General features: G+C 41.7%; 2 protein-coding genes across 5 annotated transcripts; one reads left to right on the forward strand and one right to left on the reverse strand.

Annotated features, from left to right (window-relative positions):
* Window positions 1-276: 276 nt before the first annotated feature.
* znf362a (zinc finger protein 362a) lies at window positions 277-12,245 on the reverse strand. Of its 2 annotated transcripts, none has more exons than XM_052075708.1 (9): window positions 11,990-12,245; window positions 5,437-5,503; window positions 4,990-5,155; window positions 3,534-3,653; window positions 3,097-3,400; window positions 2,345-2,569; window positions 2,116-2,194; window positions 1,544-1,702; window positions 277-1,047 (listed from the first exon to the last, which is right to left on the reverse strand). In XM_052075708.1, the coding sequence occupies exons 2-9, from the start codon at window positions 5,500-5,502 to the stop codon at window positions 892-894; spliced, it is 1,275 nt and encodes a 424-aa protein (XP_051931668.1). In that variant the 5' UTR covers window position 5,503; window positions 11,990-12,245; the 3' UTR covers window positions 277-891. The 2 variants fall into 2 exon arrangements, with proteins under 2 accessions (XP_051931668.1, XP_051931667.1); XM_052075707.1 differs by having other exon boundaries at window positions 4,990-5,161.
* LOC127607431 (uncharacterized) lies at window positions 6,142-23,080 on the forward strand. 3 transcript variants are annotated; one of them, XM_052075729.1, is made up of 4 exons: window positions 6,142-6,207; window positions 16,035-16,265; window positions 18,795-18,944; window positions 19,725-23,080. In XM_052075729.1, the coding sequence occupies exons 3-4, from the start codon at window positions 18,797-18,799 to the stop codon at window positions 20,465-20,467; spliced, it is 891 nt and encodes a 296-aa protein (XP_051931689.1). In that variant the 5' UTR covers window positions 6,142-6,207; window positions 16,035-16,265; window positions 18,795-18,796; the 3' UTR covers window positions 20,468-23,080. The 3 variants fall into 3 exon arrangements, with proteins under 3 accessions (XP_051931689.1, XP_051931690.1, XP_051931688.1); XM_052075730.1 differs by lacking the exon at window positions 6,142-6,207 and having other exon boundaries at window positions 14,437-16,265; window positions 18,712-18,944; XM_052075728.1 differs by lacking the exon at window positions 6,142-6,207 and having other exon boundaries at window positions 14,462-16,265.
* The last annotated feature ends 81 nt before the right edge of the window (window positions 23,081-23,161 follow it).

Genomic DNA, 23,161 nt, shown 5'->3' on the forward strand with positions numbered 1-23,161 from the left:
TGTGACTACAAATAGTACAACTAGAATACAGTAATCTACTCACTTTAGTTTTGCTTTTTTAAACAATAAAGAACATTAAATTGATTTACTTTATTTTAGCTTTATTCCACCTTTTTTTCTTCCTTTAAAAATGACTTACTCCTATACACTATATATAAAGTATTCTGACAATTTTATTTGATTTAAAAATAAAGTAAAATTATTAACCCCCTGACAGTTGACAAAGGAATGTTGCTGTGACATGGATAAAAATAAATAATTCGCCACTCGCAAAAGTTCTGATTATTGTTTTATTTTCTAAAAACATGTTGACAGTCAATCCTATGCTGATTTTGTGTAAGGACGTAAGAGGCTACCACAATAATAAACAGATTGTTAAACTGAAATCATTATCATCTTTGCAAAGGCAAATTATGGGAAAATAACTCGTTTTGGATCATATTAAATTGTACGGGTGTACCAAATAAGTCTTGCGTTGGCCCCTTTTTTCTTTCCTTATCAAAACCTAAGTGACCTCAAGAGGGAATGTGGCCAAAAAGAATAAATATCGACAATACAAAAACTCGTCACATAATATTTACATAAATGTAGGACGCGTACGATATATAGAAGATACCTTAACGAGCATTAAAAAAGTTAGGGAGCGTATAAAAAAGAACAATCTGTGACATCACAATAAATGTTATAGGTCTGTCCATTCCAGGCCTCAAAGTGCTCATTAGACATAATCCAGATGCGAATATATATATATATATATATATTTATAATGAATACAGAGGAAAGTAGTATTGTACCTCCTCATAAAGTATTAGTACACTCTGGCACTTTGTTTTTTGTTTTTTTGTTTTTGGTCGTACCCGAGTCCATCAGTCGTATAGTCATCGTCGTATGCTAAACGGAGAGAGAGAGGTGATGTCGGGACAAAATGGTGGCGGCGCTCAGGTCCGAGGCATCCGTCCGTTGGTGGAGGTGGGGGGCGTCACTCCTTCGAGGCCCCGCATGCTGTGCCGCCGCGTGCTTGCACATGTGCTTCATGAGGTAGGTCTCCTGCAGTACAAGATGTGCAGATGATGTGGTATGCTTTGGATGGTGAGTGAAATAAGATTAAAAAAGGTCAAAGCGAATTTCTGGGGCTTACAGTATGTGGCAGTGGGCACTTCGTCATGTTATTTGCATGCTGGAGCCTAGCCCAGCTGTCTTCGGACAGTAGGCGGGGTATACCCCGAGATGGTTGCCGGCTAATCACAGGGCATAGACGAACAACCGTCTGCGCTCACACTCACACCTCGGGACAATTTACAGTGTTCCATTAATCTGCCATGCATGTTTTTGGAATGTGAGAGGAAACCGGAGTACCCGGAAAAAAGTCACGCACGAACAGCGAGAGCGTGCAAACTCCACATGGAATTGAACCCTACACCTCTGCACTGTGATCTGTTAACCGCCCGTCACCCACCGCGCCACCATGATTTTTAGAAACTCAAAAATTAAAAACACAAAACAAAACAAAATTTAAGCATGATGGTCGTCATGGCTTTCTCACCGAGGTGTACGCTCTGTCGCACGTGCTGCAGCAGAAGGCCCGAGCCGTCTTGATGGCATGGGCGGAAAGGTGCATCTGCAGCGATGCTGCGTCAGAGTATGCCCGGAAACAGTTGTTACACTTGAACGCCTTGTCTTTGTTGTGGTGCCTCTGGTGTGACTGCAAACAATATGTCACAAAAACACAATATTTCCATCTATCCATCAAATTTCTGCTCCGCTTTTCCGCTCGAGGGCATCCTAAAGCCTATCTCGGCTGTCTTTGGGCAGGAGGCGGGGGACACCCTGAATTGGTTGCCAGCAGGGCACAAATAGACAAACAACCATTCACTCTCACACCTCGGGAGAATTTCGAGTGTTCCATTAATCTTCCATCAATGTTTTTAGAAAGTGGGAGGAAACCAGAGTACCCAAAGAAAACCCACGCAGGCACAGGGAGAACATGCAAACTCCACACAGGGAGGTCGCAGCCAGAATCAAACCCTGCACCTCTGTACTGGGAGGCCAAGGTGCTAACTATATACAGTATTTGATATATTTGATTATATATTTGGTGTTGTAGTGGCAGTTTACCTGCAGATTAGATAGTTGAGTGAAGGCCTTCTCACATCCGGGTTGGAAGCATTTATATGGACGATCCCCCGTGTGGATTCTGGGTGAAAATTCAAAATGTAGTGGTAACAACAAACCATGCCAAAATCCCTTTTTTTTTGGTGGTCTTTTACACATGAATGCCACTGAAACACTATTTCATTCGCGGAGATCTATTGCGGCGAAAAGAAGAAAGGTGGGAGCATCCAACCTGGTGTGCTGCTGCAGGTGCGAAAGCTGTCGAAAGCACTTCTCGCAGTAGGCGCATCGGTACGGCTTGAGGCCCAGGTGGATGCGCAGGTGCTGCGCCAGGTACGGGGCGTTGGCAAACGTCTTGGTACAGTGAGGACACTTGTACGCCTTGGCCTCCGTGTGAGTCTTCGAGTGGATCTGCATGTCCGACTTGGAGAAGAAGGTCAGCGGGCACACTTTACACCTGTGGATGGGATACAGACGCAACGGGTGATGCGGTATGCTTTAGATCACGGTCCATAATTGGACAAGATGTGGTATGCTTTGGATAAAGGTAGATAAGTGTAGCATGAAAGAATCATATCGCGATAACATGATGTGGCGAGCTTTGTTTGGGCAATGGAAGATACATTACATAGATAGCATGTTGCGGTATTGCTTTGGCTCATGGTAAACTGACTAGCGGACTGACGAAGACGTAACATGGGATGTGTTATGCTACGCATCTAGCTAGCTAGCTATACAGATAGATAATGCATGATGTGGAATGTTTTCAATCATGATGTGGTATGCTTTGGATCATGAGCTGATCCCTTCCACACCACTTGCATTGGGACGAAATACAATCTTTCAGAAAAGAAAAGGCAAAATACAAATAAAACGACAAAATAAAAATATGTGCTGGTCCGTGTAGTTTTGTCTTGTCTGAAAACATATGATGTGGTATGCTTTGGATCAGGAGCTGCTCCTCTTTATGGCTAAATACCATACCTGTATGTTTTCTCTTTGGCAGTGATGCTAATGGCTGACTGGTCATTGCTGGACGCCAGAATAGGGTACGGCACTACCAAAAGCGAAGAGCCGTTCTCTGCTTTGATTTTCCGACGTCCTTCCTTCGGTGGCTTGGATACTCCGAGTAGACCCATGAGACCTCCGTTGGTTCTTCCAGGCTCCATCCCGTGAGGGTTGGGGAAGCTGGAGAGCAGGTGGGGTGTGGAGGCGCCAGAGGGTGGCGTGGATGGGGAGATGACCTCAGAGTTGTTGAGGTTTCCCGTTCTGGATGCCAGCGAAACGCCTGAAGGACGAGAGGACCTGATAACAATGCTGTGTTCAAGGAAACTGGGAAATCGGATGTACCGTGTTGCATATATTTGACCACTCCACATCTTCAAAGCGTGAGTAGTTTTATTTTATTGCTGTACCGTCACCTGAGAGGTGGTTTGCCCGAGCGGGGTGCTCGATGAGCTGACGCCAGTCCTCCCACAATCCCCTGGCTTTGATGGCCGCTTTATCCTCCAGGTTTAAGTTAACGTCGCCGAGAATCCGACCTTGAAGACACGTCATCAGCATTTGTGGTGCACAGGCAGACAATTGATGGTTACAAAAAATGCACAGAAATAACAAATTGATCATGACTCAGTTAGTGCTTTGTTTCCAATGCAAAAGCAGATCTCACTTTGACTCATCAGTCGTCTCTCATTGAAGAATCCAGATATTTGCGAATATTTACTGTTGAGAGGCTGAAATTGTGGAGATAATTACGAATATATAATTCGTAAGGCGCACCGAAAAGTCTTCTATTTTCTTAAAAGCTCACAGCGCGCCTTAATATCCGGTGCGCCTTGTGTATGGTCATTACGGTAATATGTCGACCCCAAAATGGCTCCTTGCTGGAGACATGCTTACAATGTTATAACTTGCTGTTGGTTCAGTGAACTGTGTCGCTGCTTTATTGAATACGTTTTTGTTGCAGCTCACAAAAAAGGAGCGCTGTGGTGGTGTTTTTTTTAATGCACACTTTATTAATGGTTTTCACCGTCTCAACAAATACTGGTACGTCTTTGTTGGTCTCCGTGCCTTCTCTTCTTTGTTCGACTCGAGGGGCGTTCATGACCGCCTTGAAAAAACTTAAATTAACCATTCCTTCAATGAAACTACGAAAATTATAATAATGCATCAAAACAGAAAATCAAGCGAGGAAGTCACAAAATAAATTCTATAGTCCCCCTACAGAATTTATTTTGTGATTTCCTCGTTTGTGAATACATAAACACTTCTGAGGCAGTCCAGTCTCCTACATGTTACTGACATTTGATCGTTCTGTTGGAGCTACGCTTAAGGAAATGCCATGGGGGGCTATAGCATTTATTTTGTGAATTCCTCGCTTTTCTGTTTTGGTGCATTTTTGTCAATTTTTGTTGTTTCATTGAAGTAATGTTAAGTTACGTTTTTCGGAGGCGGCCATGAACGCCTCTCGAGTCAAAAAGAAGGAACATTCTTCCATTGTAGATTGCGCTTTATAAACCAGTGCGTCCAATATATATATATATATATATATATTTTAAACAGCCCATTCATTGAAGGTGCGCTCATAATCCAGTGCGTCTTTTCGTGCGGGAAATACGGTAATCAAATAACTCTTGCACCTCTAAAAACTACATCTTGTATTATTATGAGCCACAGTCATATCACGCACAATTTGAGCTTTACTCCTTGTGCATAAACGCAGGAAAATAAAACTTGAAATAATGATTCCATGAAAATGTATTCGACATAAAAGTTACATGCAAATTGGATCCAACGGCGAAAGCAAGTGCCACGTGGAAGTACAGTGACGTGTGACGTCATGGTGAAAAGGCGGATACTTAATGGTGACAAAGGTACCCGTGAGTGAGCTGGAGGTGGGCCGGGCGGGGCTGGCATGTAGGACGACGTCCGGCTGCTGGGCTTTGGACGTCACATGCTGGCCACCGTCCGGGGAGAGCAAGGGCTGCTGGGAAGGCAGCGTAACAGGAGCCGGATGAGACGCTCGAATCTTCTCCGCCATCAGCTGTTCCTTCATTCCATCAATGGAGAAGACTTAATAGGATATTGTACAAAAAGTCTCTTTTCTTTTTGTATTTTGTCACGGTTGCTATCCCTAAAAATAGTCCCGTTTGAATACAAAGCCTTTTTTTTTTGGTACGACTCCCGACTGAATTCTGTGATCACGTTGCCAGGTAACACTACATGAATAAACCGAGATTTATATGCACTGATGTATGCAAAAACACCTCATGACATATTTTTCCTCTGGAAAATGTAAAAGGCGAGCAGACTTGAAACACTCACCTGAGTGACAGCCATGGCGGGTGGCGGGGGCCAAAAATAGGGACTGTTAAAGCGAGGTTCAGCCATTCTGGAATACAATGAGAAGCGGGGGGGGGGGGGGGGGGGCAAACACAAGTTCAAAATGGATAGTTGTTCGAAGGGACTGCTCTGGGAATGGACTCAATTTTTTTTTAACTGAGCATCCATTCATATTTCATAAAGGTTGAATGGGCCCACGCACCTTCTGCAAACGTCATATGAGCCCGTTCAAAAGGACGAAATGGCCAACTTCGTGTCTGAAACTTTAAAATCGCCCATCTGCAATTTAGCACAACCCACTTGTAATTTTGCATCACCCGTCTGACATTTTAATGTCACTATTCCAATTTAAGCCTCACCCAGCTACAACTTAACATCACCCATCTGCAATGTTGGGTCACCATTTATAATTGAGCTACACCGACCTGCAATTTAACATCACCCATCTGAGATTCAGCAGCATTCATCTGCAACTACACCATACTTGAGTAATTTTGGGTCACACATCAGCAATGTGGCATAACCAAATGTCTCCAAGAGCGAGAAGAACCTTGATCTTCAGTTAGCTTCTTGCACGGACAAGGAGAAGAGACCAAGAGGCATCCATGCCTGTTAGATATGCAATCACGTGAGTGGCGCTCTTGTTTGTGGAGGAGGGGGGGGGGCCTCAGTGTCAAAGCGTTATCAGCGTAAACACAGGCATCACAGACATTATGTCCAATAACTGACGAGGGAACGCAGCAGTCAAAAAAGGTGAGTGAAACAAATAATAGCCTCGCCATAGCTTTCTATGTATTAATAGTGCATATTTTGTGGCCTTTAAAAAAGCATTGGTGATTCATGGTATTTTGACAAGAATGAAGCATATGCACAACAAGGCTATTGCAATCATGCAAATCCCGCGTGGAGGACTAAGATCACAGGACTGTACCGTTTTTCGTTGTGAGGCAAAAGTTGAACATTTGGATTTGAAGCAGCCATTTTGAGTTTTGTTTTTTTTTTGGGGGGGGGGGGGTTATCTTAAATGATGACAAGAGAAAATAGAACAAAAGTGACAGCTGTGTTGGCAAAACCTAAACTTAATTTCATTGGATTCATGTTAGTCAGCTACGTATGGTCAAGCTTTGCAGCTGGACCCCCCCCTACCACCTCCTCAACAAAAAAAAAAATGAATGGTAGTCCCCCCCAATCCCCGTCTGTGTGGGTGTGAACCATAAACATTATATTGCACCACGTGTAATCCTAATCTTAGGTTTCAATCATCCAAACAACACTTTTTAGCCTGGTCTGAAAGGCATGGTGCTCAAATTTGGCTGGCTAGAAAAGACAATACTCTTCATCATACTGTAACTCCATATGATTAACTTTTCTCCATTCAAGTAACAATGGAAGCGCTCACCCTGATGTAATCATCCAGTCCTATCCAACCAAGGTAAAATAAAAATGAAAATGAAAACATATTAAAGGAAAAACTAAAACCCAAATGAAATAAAAAAAGTATCATGGTTTCGTAACTCCAAATTTTCAACTTCCGTTGAGCGGATCAACGGTTACATTGGACTAAAGCCGTATCCTTGACAGAATTAGTATAGGTGACTTATAATTTCCCCACCTCCCTCTATTTTTAAATCCATTACACCAAAACCTAATCTCAGTTGTCATGACTGCAAAATTTTGGATGATGAGAAACTGAGTACATTCACTGTATTTCCTATGCTTCTTCAAATCGTAAGGGCAGACCCGAAGTTACCCAGTCTGTACACTACATCGCGTACTTCAAAAGCGTTTCAGTGGAATATGACAAGAAATGCACAGCGTCGGTGGAGAATTTTTAAAGTGTCGTGCAAGTCCCGCAAGTTATAGGAGCCTGAAGAAGGTGAAAGCAATCCACTGCGTCCACCATCATTAGACAAATATTTCATACAGGGGGTGGGGGGTGGGGTATAGGACCAATGTTTTTTTTTGTTTGTTGTTCTTGGCTGGCGTACGCAGCCCAGTGTTATGCCTCAGCTAAAGCAAACACGCGCAGGAATGGTCCAAGAGTGCCAAAGTATGCAATAGAAATGTTTCCAAAAGACTTAAAAAAAAAACTATGGAAGGAAAAAAAGGGGGTTTTTTTTGTGCATGCAAAAATTAGGTTCTGCACATCTGGACCAGATGTCAAGACAACCTCAGCCTACCATAGAATCGAATAGTCGTATTACCTCCAAGCATAGTGGAGGGGCAAGAGGTACAAGGGACCTTGGGTTATAATGGTCCCTGCATTATGATTGGCTACTAGAACTAGTTTACACAGCAGTATAAGAGTACGTCAACATACGGCACAAAAGGGCCAGCTCATTTAGCACACCAATTTCTGTTTTTCATTGGATTCTTTTACATTCATGGCTTACACGTTTTAAGTTTTTAGTGTAGTAAAGTCATAGACCAGTGGTACTCCGATTTTTTACACCAAGTACCACCTAAAAATAAATCTTAGCTCTGTGCCAAGATCATGACCAACAGTATTACACTTAAATGTTCATACAAAAAAAGAAAGACATTTTATTCCCATGGTGGTGCCTTTACGATAAGAGTGACTCAACTTTTTTTTTTTTTTTTAAATAATAGGAGCCATAAATAGTCTGGATTTTTTTGTTAGTTTTTTTTTTTTGCTTTAGTTTACAAGTGGAAATTTGAAGTTCAAGCACTGTGACAGTGAACTAAATTCAACTCACTTCAACAATGAGCACTACTTTGGCAATTAGTGATTAATTCATGAAAAAAGAAGCTTCCAGTTGTTTAATACCACTGGCCATTTAGGTTTAATGTCAAACTAAACAAAAAACTAAGAGGAATACACGATTTGTATTTTAAACAACATAGCTTTTCCTGGGGAAATTCTGCTTATCTTAATGCTAACAAACCATATAAAATGGCGAGCATTGATACGAGCTGTTTTAGAAGCAGCAGACAGTTGAACACAAACGGTGGAGCAACACAAGTAGACTAATAATCTAAAAGTACTCAAAATTGATTTTTTTTACACAAATTCAAGCCATTAAAAACACATGTATTAAAAACAGAAAGAAGGGAAATAAAATTACATGGCCTAAGTGTAGTGTCTTTAAATTGTATGACGTACTATCACGACTGTCACACGGTGACTACTGAGCGAAATAAATTTCCCACAGCACTGATAGGAGAAGCAATGTCACGTGATTACCGTTATGCAACCAGGGATGGCTAAGTGGGTGTGTCATAACTAATTGACATCTTGAGTCAGGTATGTCTTAACCTCCATGGCAGAGGCTCCGTCGAACCCCTGAGACAGATTCACCTAACCCCTAGGGTTCGACCGAACCCAGATTAAGAACCACTGCTTTATGCACTACGCTAAATGGGAAATATTACATCCTGAATGACTTACATTGGAAGTGGAAGAAACACGATTCTTCTTTCTAGGTGTCTGCATCACTATACTATAGTGCCCGTGGCCAAGGCAGCGACACTAGAAGGAGCTCCTGGTACTTTAATAATGATTCGATTAAAATGTATCGCACAGAAAAGCTAGATGAATATTCTAATTAATTGCTCACTAATAAACATTTCTTAAATATGAAATGTGAATGTGTGGAATTTAAAAGCAAAATATTGTATGCAGCGATGGCTGTCTGAAAGTGCTCTATAAATACAGCTGAGTTGAGTTGAGAAAATATAACTGAGCCGTACTAAAGCAGTGATTATTCTATGTACCACTAGAGGGAGCCTGTGGACCACATTGTGAGACTCAAACTATAATCGACCTTCAGTTAATGTACAAGTACGGGTTAAAACAATAAAATAAATACGAAAGTCCTGTCAGCCGAACATCATTTTGGTGTCTATGAATCAGGAAATAGCTTGTTTGTTTTTTTTTTTGCCAGAAAACGCAGAGGTTGAAGTCAAGGGGACACATAAAAAAGTTAAAAAAAAAAAACACTGTAAGAAGAGTAAACTAGGGTCAAATTATAATTAGGTTCTAACATATTTAATTGGCCAATATTAGTTAAAAATAATAACGCTCCCAACAATTTTTTGCGTTCTAACATCTCCCTCAAAACGGGTGGAAAGTTAGACAATTTTTGTCCAGTTTCCTCTCTTGGGTGCCGTGGGCACCATGTTGATGACCCCTTGTATAGTCTTTGACTAACCTAACAAAGGGGAGAAAGATGGACTAACCAAACGGAACCCTCACAAGAATGGAAACAACAAACAATAAAATAAAAAAAGAATGAAAAGTTGCAAATTAACTCAAAGTTACAAAAATTCCTGACATAATAATAATTAAAAAAACACCCATCCCTTTATTCCTTAACAAAAATAATATGGGATTACAGTAAAATAAAAAACACATTTAAAATAATTTATAGAAAGTAATTAAAAAATAGAACAAAAAATAAAAATGATAAGGTAAAAATAAAAATGATAAGGTAAAACTAAAATGATAAAATTAAATAGTAAAATAATACAAAAATAGCCACGGCTCAAAATAACTTATTTTTGAGGAGCAGTTGATAAGCAATTATTTAATTTGAGGAGATGCGATCTAACTTTGAGGAGCCATTTTTGGCAGGTTAATCCCAGTGACCTAAAGCAAAGGTTTTGTCAAACAACAAAAAGATGACATTATCACAAATTAATTTCCCTTTTCAATGTAATCATTTTTTTTAAATTCACATTGTCAATTGAAGTAAACTATTTTCTTGTCTAAAAACATTATCAGTCGGTCAAGTTCAAACAGGAGGATCAGTTTCGGGTCAACCTTAATATTTCTAACTGGGTTATAAGGTCCTATAGAAAAGTTAAATTGGTTTAAAAAATAAAAACATGAGCGTGCTGTCATGTAATTTTGAGAACATTTATTTGTATAAAAAGTTATAATAAAAACTCAGGCCTCTATTGTGAAATCAAATAACATTAGTGATGTCATATCAATTCAATATACTTCAGTATATTAAGATATACTTTTATCTTTCAAACTACTCATCTGGCTGACATGCACTGTAATTCATATTTGGTTTCTGGTCCTGTTTAGCTGTGAGTATAATATTATTAATACTTATGTGTTTAATTTTCTGTAAAGACTTTTTTGCTGTTCAAAATTGAATATGTTTCGTTTCGATGTGGTTCCAGCAAGACCTCTGTGAAAAGTGTATTTAATCAGTTAATTCTGCTGTTTCGCGAATACATGTGAATCTTGTGTCATCTTAGCAATTACCATGGCTTCTCGGTCTTCTGTTAACGACTACTCGTCATCCCTCCGTGAGAATGATACAGGTGTTGATAACTGAGTTGGGTGCAACTCTGCATGTGTTTAGCCGCACTAATAGCCAGCTGAAGCTTGTTGTAAGTTAGCGTCCAGCCCAGTCCAGCATTTTTGGGACAGTCTCTGTGGTTCAATTATTGGAAAAACGTAGACATCTATGATTCTATGTTTTTCTATTCTGTGTGTTTAACAAGGTCTGAAATGTGAATTTTGACACGCAAATTGTGATACAAAACTGCCTCAAATTGTACATATAGACATATTTAGATAGATAGATAATTGCAAATCATTTAAAATTAAATATAAACATAAATAAAGTAATAACATGACATAATACAATCAATAAGCGCAGAGGGGAATATATTTGTATTTAAATAAAACAAAATAGAGAAAAGGGCAAACAAAAACAAAACGTTATTTTTAAGGCTAAATAATATAAACGTAACAAAGAAAGGGGCCTAAAACAAACTGAAAAAAAATCTTAATTAAAAAAACATGGTATGGAGAAATAAAATCTGCTTGGTTTTGGGTTCCTGTTGTACAACCATCATCATCAATGCAGGAATACACAATAATTATTACTATTGCGAGGCGATTTGGAGAGAGGCGGTAATCTTTAACGGATATCAATATGAATAATAATCATCATGAAATTAAAATCTAGAGCGCCATCTAATCAAGCCGCAACGTTGCATCGTGATGCTGCCTAGTTGCAGCCTGCCGTCTCCTCTGCTTTGCTTTTGGGCCAAAATGAGACAAAAGAGAAACAAAAATGGCAGCCCCTTCCTCGCTTTTATTTTTATAAGCAGCGGGCGCCGTCCACGATCGTGAGTGGGCCCAGGCGAACATTTGTACTCGTGCACGTCGGGTAGCTGTTTTTTCTCTTTCGCCTTGTTGACTCGCATTTTGCAGCTTTAAATATCCCGGCTGCTTCAAGGGGGGAAAAAACAGCCCTGATGACACTTCCTCCCACAAACACGACGCCTTTCATGGAGGATATGCGGGATCAACATTCTTCATGAGCACCCACTGGATGCAATGTAATGTCATGAAGAGAAATAAATAGATGTTTTATCACACGGGCGCCGCAGGGTGGCTGGTTTTTTTTTTGGGGGGGGGGGCAACTTAGTTCTTGCACGACTTGCGTAACGACGATGCTAATCCAGCGAGATCAAGGCTCGGCGACGTCGAAGAGAGATTTAATTGTATATATGTATTTGTTTTTGGAAGGAGAAGCCTCATACATACCTGCTAGAGTGAGCGCGCAGGCGGTGATTCTTTGGGCAACAATCGCTACTCGTCTTCTTTTCGTGTCGATTTGCAGTCAGGCGGACTTCAAACCTTCCGGGTCGCCTGTTGTTCACTTCTGGGTCCTGTAGGAGGCGAACCCCCGGCAAAAAGATTTTTTTCCTCCTCGTTTTTTTCTCCCTCTCCTTTTAACCCATGTTATGCCAAATTTTGGGGGGGATTTTTGGGTTGAGAGGACGATGTGAAGGAACGTGAACGCGCTGCCTCCATGCAAGAAATTCTGGACGTGAACGCGCGCCCGTGAGCCGGGCTGATGCGCGCACATCAGCACCAGGTGGCGCTCATGACACGTGACCGACCGAGCAGGTCACGCGAGGAACGTCATCACCATTATGATTACACTGGTCAATCTTATTTTCTTCTAATGACTTTGAAAACGGAATTTAGCGCATTTTTGGGGGTACTGAACCCAAATCTGAGCTCAGATTTACTCAACTCAACTGTATTTATAGAGCACTTTCAAACAACCACCGCTGCATACAAAGTGCTGTACATGGAGCAATTCACATATACAACAAACAGTAAAGCAAATTGGTAACAAACACGATAGAAAGCACTCGTTTTTTTCACTCTATCAGGTCACGTTGTTTTGCAATCGGCATGTTCCATACTGATGGATTTGCTAATTTTGCTCATGAGTTGAATGCCACATAATCTTCCACAAAAAGAGATTCAAAAAAAGCAGCTTTAAACTAGGTAAACGAAACAAACAAACACGCTTTATCACCACAGCACGTCAAATTTGGCCTAATACAGTAAAGCAGTTTGTCTTGATTGATCTGGAGACTGGTTTGGCAACAGACAATATACTCAACTCTGCCTCGCCTTAGCTATGAAAAGAAAAGAGCAGGGATAATTGATGGTCCTCAGAGGAGAACATCACTTAAGAACCACCACTTGGTGACTACAATGACAGATTACTTGCGCAGCCACCTGAGTTGACTTTTCCCAATAAACTTGGCAACATAAGGCTGCATCCAATAGTATGGGAACGACATGGTTCCTTCATTTTTGTTGTGTACTAAGGACATTTGGGTTTATCAATCAAAAGGTGAATATGAGACAGAACAACTGAAGGCAGAACACCATTTGTTTGAAGCCACCCATTTATCAAATGAACAAAAGTTTGGGAATATGTGACCGAAAGGATGTTTACTAGTTGCTCTGGTGGTGATGTTTTAGATTTATTGCTTAAAAATTAGATTGCGCTCTTGGGCTTTGGGTTTCACCTGTGAAAACGGCATTCGCTGTGAAGCAAAAATGAAGACCAGAGAGTTGTGTATAGGAGAAAAGCAAACCATTTTGAAGCTGAAAGAACTGAGGAAAAAACAACCAGAACCATCGACAAACATTGGGCGAAGCCATTACAACAATTTGGAATGTCCTGAAAAATAAAGAAACTCCCGGTGTACTGAACAACAGACATGGAACATTCTTTTTTTGTTGTTGTTGCTTTGAAGTTTGACCTCTAAAAGCTTGCTCAATATGGATTTGTCATTATATTGCAATTTCTAACTACTGTATGACATTTCAGAAAAAAATCCACCTGTTCCAGAACCTAACAATTCATAAATATGACGAAATATATGACTATATTACACATTTTATTTCTACATTATTATTATTATTCAAACTATTAACTATTAAAATCTGCTAGAGAAAAAAAAACAAGGGCAGATTCAGAATCAATGTGAAAAAAATCAACTTGAAATGTTAAATTGTGTCTCTGAGAATCCATCCATTTTCTAGTCCGCTTATCCTCACGAGGGTCGCAGGGTATGCTGGAGCCTATCCACAGCTGTCTCTGGGCAGTAGGCAGGGGACACCTTGAACTGGGCGCCAGCCAATTGCAGGGCACACATAGACGAACAACCATTCACACTTAAAATCACACCCAAGGACAATTTAGAGCAGGGGTGCCCATTAGGTAGATCCTGATCTACCAGTAGATCTAAGACAGGTCCCAAGTAGATCCGAGGAGTGTCGAGGAGAAAAAAAACAACCAACCATTTGTGTCTTTGTACATGTTAGTAATATATTTTATGTGTTAATATACACTGCACACTAATCATCTTATCTGTCTCATTTTCACACAAAAAATACTTAAAAAATAAAACAAAGCAGGTGAATCTTAAATTTACGGTGGCGCGTGATTATGTCACCGGAAGTTGTTAGCGCTCAGCAGTTTGCAATTGCAGCTTGTGATCAGAGCTGTTGCGCTCCATCTTTTATCGTCATGATTCTCATTCAGAGTTTGCTTCGTGTACAATTCACCGAGGGCACGAGCAAAGAATAGGACTCTTGGAGGGCCCAGGGAAGCACTTTAAAACAGTACGTGTGAGCTACGATAAGTTAACAGGCTGCAAAAGGACGTTGCATGCCTCCGTTTCAGGCTGTTTCTCATCATGGCGTACGCGCGTGTGCGTGTGTGCGCGTGTGCGCGTGTGCGCGTGCCGGTAAGGGTAGATCCCGGGAGGTTAGTTGATCGAAAGTAGATCTTCGGTCCAAAAAGTTGGGGCACCCCTGATTTAGAGTGTCCAATTAGCATACAGGTGCATACTTTTGGAATGTGGGAGAAAACCGGAGTACCCAGAGAAAGCGCTTTCACAACAGCTTCAGCTGTAACAAAGCGCCTTACAGAAGATTTAACATAAAATAATGACATAGAACGAATAACCTAAGACATACAGTATGTTGACTTGATCTACAAGGGTTTTTCAAGGTTTTTCAAGGTATGAGATCTTCCGTCAATTTTGGGTTTTGCAAGCTAAAAACTTGAGATTCAAATGCTGTGTGGTGCCTATGCACTCGACTCATTTCAACAACAGCAGCAGTTTGATAGATGGTGAACAATTTCTACACACCAAAAAAAAAGATGTTTATTGTGGGAGGGTTTTTAAGACTTTTAAACCAAATTAGCGTTTATTTTTTAATTCAATGGTGTTCAATCTCATATTCTCCATGTCACACACAGAATTGGGCTGAGATGAATAGAAAGTAACACACTACGTATTTCTTTCTGCGACTTTGGAAAGAGCTTCAGGACACAACTCAGTCTGAGGCATTTACATAACGGACACACTAACTGGAAGTCATATACTGTATCTCACAAAAGCTCCAGAGAGAAGAAAGACAAGTAATGTTCTTTTAACTCATTCACTCCCAAAGACGTTTTTAAACGTCTTTTCAGACTTGGTCCAGAATTGGCTGGCACTGAATGAGTTAAAAAGACAATTGTCCGCAGCACTGTATTTCGCCCTATTTGGTTCAGCTGTACTCAAATTCTCAAAGCTCGACCGATTCTTGTTGCTTCGATATTTGGATGATGTATTGTCCTGTTTTGTGTACGTTTTATTCGGTAATTTGCTTACAGTAAGTCTGCTTGATGAGTTTCACCTTCATTTCAACGATTGAACATTTTACTGATACTAGATTTCACAAACCATTATTGAGAGATCATTCATTTTGTATTGTCTGTGAATAAAGACTAATATAACTGCCATACCAAGAAGCCAAGAGAGGAGCTGAGCGACAGTATATCTGCATGTTTGACGCAATCGTGAATCCCACGATTTCCAGCCAGGTTGCGCCTAACTGCATCCAGGCGAGAAAGCCTTAAAAGTACTTGATTGTGGCAGTGTTATCATTAATTGTATTTATTTTATACAAATGTGACACATACATATTTTACAGTTACACCTTTTTGTAAACAAACCCTCATTTGAAAACAATCAAAATGAATGGAAGAGACCTGATATTGCTTAAAGATTTTATACAGTAAAGGAAACCAAAAAAAACATGCAAAATTTGAATAATTACAATGTCTGTACATCAACAAAAATAGACGTGAAGAAGACAAAGAGATAGTAAAACCCTACCAGACCTGAGGGTATTAGCATGCAGTTGCTTGAACAAGTCAAATAATTCCCTCTCTCTGTTTCCCCTCTCACCTTGTTTGTCTTGACACGCTCGTCTCATGGGCCAGCGAGTTGCCCGACTGGTTCCCTGAGCCTGTTCAAACAGTGCCACGCCCTTCACTGCTCCAGGTGCAAGCGAGCAAGGCGCCCTGGGAGGCCACAAGGTAAGGTGGAGTGTAGGGGGCGGTCGGGGGGTTATTAGCAACAGCAAAAAGGGGGTGGGGAGAGAAGAGAAAGAGAGCGTGTTGAAGAGCTCCGGAGGGACATGCGGCTCTGAAGACTCCCACGGGGGCGACCAGGTAATGAAAACTCACAATGGGGGGGCATTTCTTTCTTTTTTTTTTTTTTTTTAGAGTTTGTGCATGTCCACTTGACAATGTTTTGTTGCTGATTGAAGTGAATATCACTTGCGGGTATGTGTCAACTTTGTGGGGCCGTCAAGGACATAATTCAGGATTAGCTTTCAAGCACACGCTACTGAAATGATCTTGCGGACATTGTTGACATGTTTTTTTTGCTTGCACACAAAACTAAAATCCTCTCACACCACTACTGAAATGCATTTTTCAGTGTACGAACGTATTTCAGGTTGATTTCGGAAAGGATTTCAGTAGCGTGAAGGAAAGTGCTTCAGTAATGTGTGAGAGTGTTTCAATAGTGTGTGAGAGTATTTCAGTAGCATGTCTAAAAGAGTATTTCAGTAGTGCATGTGAGAGAATAATACAGTAGCGTGTAAATGAAAGCATTTCAGTCGGTGCGAGTGTGTTTTAGTAGAAGTGCCTGAGAGAGCATTTCAGTACGCTTTGAGTGAGGTTTTTGGTAGTAGAACTTTCAGTAGTGCGTCTGTTTTAATAATATGCCCGAGCGCATTTCAGGAGTGCATGTGAGAGCTTTTCAGTTGCATTCGTGAGACAGTTGCAGTGGAGTGTATGACAGTCTTTCAATAGTGAGTGTAAGAGCTTTTCAGCAGCGTGCATATGGGAGTGTTTCAGTACAATGCGATAGCTATTCAGTTGCATGTCTGACAGCAATTGTGTGTCGTGTGATATGAGAGTATGTCAGTCATGCAAACAAAAATTTCAGCAGTGTGTATTAGCTTATCAGCATTTTTGAGAACTTTACAGTAATTTTTTCTACGACAGCATTTCAATAGTGTGTGTGCTTGTCAGTTGCATGCAGAAAAAGTGTTCCGTGAGTGTAAGAGCAATTCGGTGGCGTGCATGAGAGCGTTTCAGTTGTGAGGACCTTTCAGTTGTGTCTGAGAGCGATTCAGTAGTACATCTAAGTGTGAGAGCATATACATCGTGTGGAGAAGGATTTCAGTCATGTGTGAGCTTTTCAGTAGCATGTGTAAGAGCATGTCAGAATTGTGTGAGAATAACTTCAAGATGGCGCCGTAGTTGGTGGCCCACTGCAAGAGCTCTGCTTTTTTTCTGGTTGTTTTTGTCTTTTGCATTGTCGTATGGTGTTTGTTGTTCTTCGTGTGGACCCGTTGTGGACTGTTTTCAGCGTTTTGACCACGACATTTGTCAAAGAGAATCTGTGCTCGGTTAGTTGGGCCTTCCGGTACCAGCACTGGTTTTGATGGAGGGGCACGTCGACGCGATTAAACTGTCACTGCTTGATAGCCCCAGTGTGTTTTTGCCCATCTAAAGGGCATCATTTTTCACAGCCCTGCTTGGTTCAGCGGAGATGTCGACGCTGTTGGACAGTTTGCATTGGTCTGGCTGAATGGAGCGCAGATGATATTTGGAACTGAGAGTCGCCACTTGCAATTGAAGCCGATGTAAAATAGACAGGAGAAGTGGGCCGCTGCGGATTTGCAACTGGGAGTCGCGGCTTGGAATTTGAAGCGGATTACGTGGGACAGGAGAAGTGAACTCATCTCTTTTCGTCAATGGACGCTACAGCTTCGTGTTTGCTTTCAAAACTTAGCTTGTAACAGACATTGAGCACATTTTCAGCATGACGTCTCTGATCCACTGGTGAAAGGGCACTTTGATCCTCTCCTCTTTCATCTATAACTGCTTCAGACAACAAAGTGTATGCAGAAAAGTGGTGAAGATTGCACGACTGTCTGTGTCCTATGTGTTGTGTTGTGTTATTTTTGTTATTTTGACTTCAAAATGGCGCCGCGAGAGTGGCTCCCTTTCCAGCAGCTCCTTTATTATGTTTTCTACTTCTTTCTTTCATAACTTTGCTGCTGTGAATTGTGAATTTCTCCATTGCGAGACTAATAAAGGTTTTCTTATCTTATCTTATTTTAGCGTCAATGGATGCAACATCTTCTTGTTCGCTTTAAAGTAACTTGTAGCCGACGTGTGGGACGTCATGCTCTGATCCACTGGTGAAAGGAGACTTTGATTCTCTTGTTTTTTTCTTTCTTGCTTGCTTTGCTTCCTAAAAAGGCAAATTGTGTGAAGTATAAACAAGATGACTCTTGTTTAAGTCTAAGTCAAGTCACTTCGATACTGAGTCAAGTTGTTCCCATGTTTTTGGACAGCAAGTCACAATTCCTAAAAATAGTCTTACTTGAGTCCCCCTCACTGGAGTCTGTGAGAATATATAATTTTTAGAAAGGTTTCTACGTGCGTTTCAATCTTGGACATGAGACCATTTTAGTCTTGTTGACTAAATAATGACTCTGATGCTCCCTCACAGTAAACAGTGCAAAGTTCAAGTATTGATCTCCAAGCCCAGGATGACAAGTGCCGAAATAACGATTACCTTACTGGTCTGCCGAAGCGTCTGACACTCTCCAGATCGTGCACCTCGAGACGAAAGTGGCAAACCTGTTTCGAAGCTGCGCACGTGTCGTGTACCCGCAGACATGGACGGCGTGTTGGACAGTGCGTCGGTGTTGTGCGTCTTCAAGCTTGTGTGCAACCTCCTGTGCCTGCCCTCGCTGGCGACATCGCGCAGTCCCGTGGGATTTTGCAGCTGCTGCATCCTCATCTTCACTGACTTCCTACTCACAGGTGAAGATTTTAAAACTGTCCATTTACAAACGTACACGATAAATCGTTGAAAACGAAATTTCCTTCAATGCTTCCAAACACCAGGTCCAATGAAGACAACATGTGTCTTTGATGTTCACAAAACCCAACAGCAAACTTGCTGCTGCAAACTGAGGATTTGAAATTGTTCATTTTTGAGGACTAAGTTGCCTTCATTGCTTAAAAGAACACACAAGATCTACCAAAGTGTCTCCAAAACATAGTTACGGTGAAGAATTCTCTGGTCACAAATGCATGTTCGGCTCTTTGAGGACTAAATTACCTTCAGTGTTGACATACACAGATGACATTCATTGAAGTGTCTTGGATTTTACAAAAAACACACTTGTTAGATTTTTATAGCAGTGATTTAAGAAATGCTGCTGAAAATGCCATCAAATCAAATATCAGTTTAAATTTGTTTCAATTCTTACAAAAATGTGAGATTGACTGAAGTTCTTCGATTGTGCAAAATATTTCTATTCAATGAAGACTTAAAATCGTGTGCTTACAAATGTGAGTTACGTTCTACACACAAAGTGTCTTTTGCGTTTACAATACATATTCGGTTCAGATGTTTGTTTACAAGTTAAGCTTAGTGGAAGACTAATGTGTCTTTGATGTTTGCAAAAGACACGGGCCCTTCGAAAGTGGCTTTGATGTTTACAATAACTGTTTTCTGTCTCTTGTGGGTGTTGGCCTCTCCATCTTGAACCTATACTGGAAGTTGAGTGGAAACGTACAAATTGTGTCTTTGTGCAGTTTACCTGAGCTTCCTGGGCCTCTTTGAGTCGTGGCTCGTCGAGCTCGTTCCACCGCCGGGCGTCATCGCCCTGCGCTTCCTACTCTTCTTGAGCCACACCTATGGCGCCATGCTGATACTCATCACACCCCTTGTCGCTGTAGAGACCCTCGGCAAATTCCTGTGGAAAACGGGAGAAGAAGAAGACGACGACGACGAGGATGAAGGCAGGGAGGAAAAAGGTGGCTGGCAGTGTCACGCGATCAGTTACCTGTGCTGTTTGTCGGTGTGGGTGGCGGTGGCGCTCAGCTTGCGCTGTGGATGGAGGTTGGAGGAAGCCAGGGCAACGGCTTGTTTGGCTAGCGGCGGCTCTTTGATGCGGTGCCTGCCCAACCTGCTGAGTCCCCTGCCCAGCGCGATGCGCCCCTGCTGGAGTGTGGCTTTGCTCTACTTGATCCTGATCCTGCTCACCTGCTCGCTTCTTCTTCTCACACAAGTGATGGCGAGCGACAGCCGACAATGTTCGTCTAAGGAGACAGTTTGCATGACGGCGCCCCTTCAGATGCCGCGCAGGAATGGGCGGAGGGGTTCAAATTTGCCACTGGCCTTGCTGGCTGTGCTCGGCATCCTGGTGCTTCCGCTTTACCTTGGTGTCAATGTCCTCCTGCTAAGGAGCGTGGAGACCCTCCTGGAGGCCTGCATCAGCTTCTTTTTGGCGTCGGTCTCGCGAGGCTCCAACACAGATATCGTCACGTTGGTGTGAAGCGATCGCACGTCGATTGGAAACGGATTACGGGATTAAGGGACAATGTTTACATGCGGGGACTAGAATGCCGGTAAGATGCTGACAAGGAAAGTTGAGGGCGGCTTGCTGGCTAAAGCCTTGGAAGATTATTGGTCACTTTGAGGACCACAACGTAATGACACTGGTGTTCAGTAATAAAAATATGATTAGTATCATGCAGAACTTTGTTAGGTTGATTGAAGATTCTGAATTGTATATACATTTGACTGTGTGTGAATGGTTGCTAGTCAATATGTTTCATGTGAGAGGTTGGGGACCACTCTACCGTGTATTGAATAGTGTGAAGTCCTGCTCTGAGCAATTGCACTCCCCCTCTCTCCAACAACTGCGTATAGATGCCACAAAATGGTGGAAAAGCACTACTTTTAATAGCTAACATGGAACTCATTTCAACATAGTTGCTTTGCACCGAAGCATTGGACTGACTAACTAAAGCTCCTTCCCTCACTTCATCATAGTCCATCGGCACCAAGATTCCACAAGATGGTACCAAAACATTGGACGATCGAAATGAAGCTCCTCTTCTACTTCAACATAGTTCCTTGGCACCGAAGCATTGGACTGACTAACCGAAGTTCCTCCCCCTCACTTCATCATAGTTCATTGGCACCAAGATTCTACAAGATGGTACCAAAACATTGGACGATCGAAATGAAGCTCCTCTTCTACTTCAACATAGTTCCTTGGCACCAAGATGGCTCCCAAGCATTTGATTGTCAAAATGGAACACCTCTCCTCAATTCAGCAAAGTTCCTATGCACCAAGACCACTCCAAAGTAAAGGATGGACTAAATGAAGTTCCTCCACTCAGTACAACATTGTTCCTTGGCACCAAGATGCCACAAGGTGGCATCAAAGCATTGGACAGTCTAAATTAAGCACATTTCTTGACTCCAACATAGTTTTGGGGCACCAAGGCAGTGTAAAGCATTGGACCAAGTGAATGTAGCTCCTCTTCTCACTTCAACATACGTAGTTCCTTGACACGAATATGTCACGAGTTGACTACAAAGCACTACCACTCACTGAGACAGATTGTCGAAATGAAGCTCCTCTTTTTGCTTCAACATAGTTCTTTGGCACCAAGCTGAACTTTATTTGACAATAAAGTTGTACTTGACTTGAAAGCTAACTGTGATAGCATAATAGAAAGAGGAAGAATGAATAGCAATGATTAAAAAAAAACCCAAAAAATCCAGTGAGGACAAAAAGGGATAACCAGGACTAATTGTTCTGATGATGTTTTTGACTGTTACAACAATCCTATCAGAAAATATAGAAAAAAAAGAAGGAGGATGCGCTTATCACGCTGGACGACTGATTAGCACGTCCGCTTCACAGTGCAGAGTGCAGGGTTCCCTGCCTACGTCCCGAAGACAGCTCGGATAGGCTCCAGCATGAAAGTGGACCGATGCGCTAATTGTTCTGTTACAACTTCAAATGATACTGCTTTTGAAGAAAAACTCAATTTAAATAATCAATCAAAAGGTCACAAAAGAGAATGCAGTCAGAACTTAATTACATCGAAATCAAACACAGGCGACACTGATTTGTCTGACAAAAGAAGGTGTGGCCAATGCAATCTGTTTACACACACTGTAACTTAGTGAGTCACAGGTGCGCAACCCCCCGCACCCTCCAAAAAAAGGGTGGGGGGTGGATAAAACCATAGCACAGCAGATTAAAGACGAAAAAAAGTTATACAATACAAAATTAATGTCAAAGTATAACAATTATTTGGAAAAAAATAAGAATAAAGTGTAATCCATGATTTCAGAAATTAGGAAATGTAGTATGAAAAAAAATGATATTTCAAAATAAAATCAGACATCAGTTTTATTCATTCATTCATTCATCTTCCTAACCGCTTGATCCTCACTAGGGTCGCGGGGGGTGCTGGAGCCTATCCCAGCGGTCTCCGGGCAGTAGGCGGAGGACACCCTGAATCGGTTGCCAGCCAATCGCAGGGCACACAGAGACGAACAACCATCCACGCTCACACTCACACCTACGGACAATTTAGAGTGTTCAGTCAGCCTGCCATGCATATTTTTTGGAATGTGGGAGGAAACCGGAGCACCCGGAGAAAACCCACACAGGCCCGGGGAGAACATGCAAACTCCACACAGGGAGGCAGGAGCTGGAATCGAACCCGGTACCTCTGCACTGTGAAGCCAACGTGCTACCACTGGACTACCGGGCCGCCCAGTTTTATTTTACACTTTTTTTTTTGCTTCATAAAAAAGTGTAAACTGATTGAGCAACACAGTTTACTAGTTGTTACTAGTGGTTAGCACACCCGCCTTACCCTTTTTGAGTCGAGGTTTGGATCTCTACTGTGACCTTCCTGTGTGGAGTTTGCATGTTCTTTGTGTCGCTCCATCTAACCCATGTTCATTGAAGACTGCAGGTTTGAATGTGAGTCTTGTTGACATGTGACCTGTGATTGACTGGCAACTAGCCCGCTCGGAGCGGTTCCAGCTCACCAGTTGACCTTAATGAGGACTGAAGTGCTTTAATAAAATGGATGGGTGACTGGTATTTTTTGTATTAAATTTATTTAAACATGAAGTGTACTAGTTTTCTTGACTCTCCTCACATTTACTTGTATTTTATTTTTTTGTTCAAAATGTCAAACTTAATGCAATATTA

Source organism: Hippocampus zosterae, chromosome 9, assembly GCF_025434085.1.
Source record: "Hippocampus zosterae strain Florida chromosome 9, ASM2543408v3, whole genome shotgun sequence".
Classification (NCBI taxonomy): domain Eukaryota; kingdom Metazoa; phylum Chordata; class Actinopteri; order Syngnathiformes; family Syngnathidae; genus Hippocampus; species Hippocampus zosterae.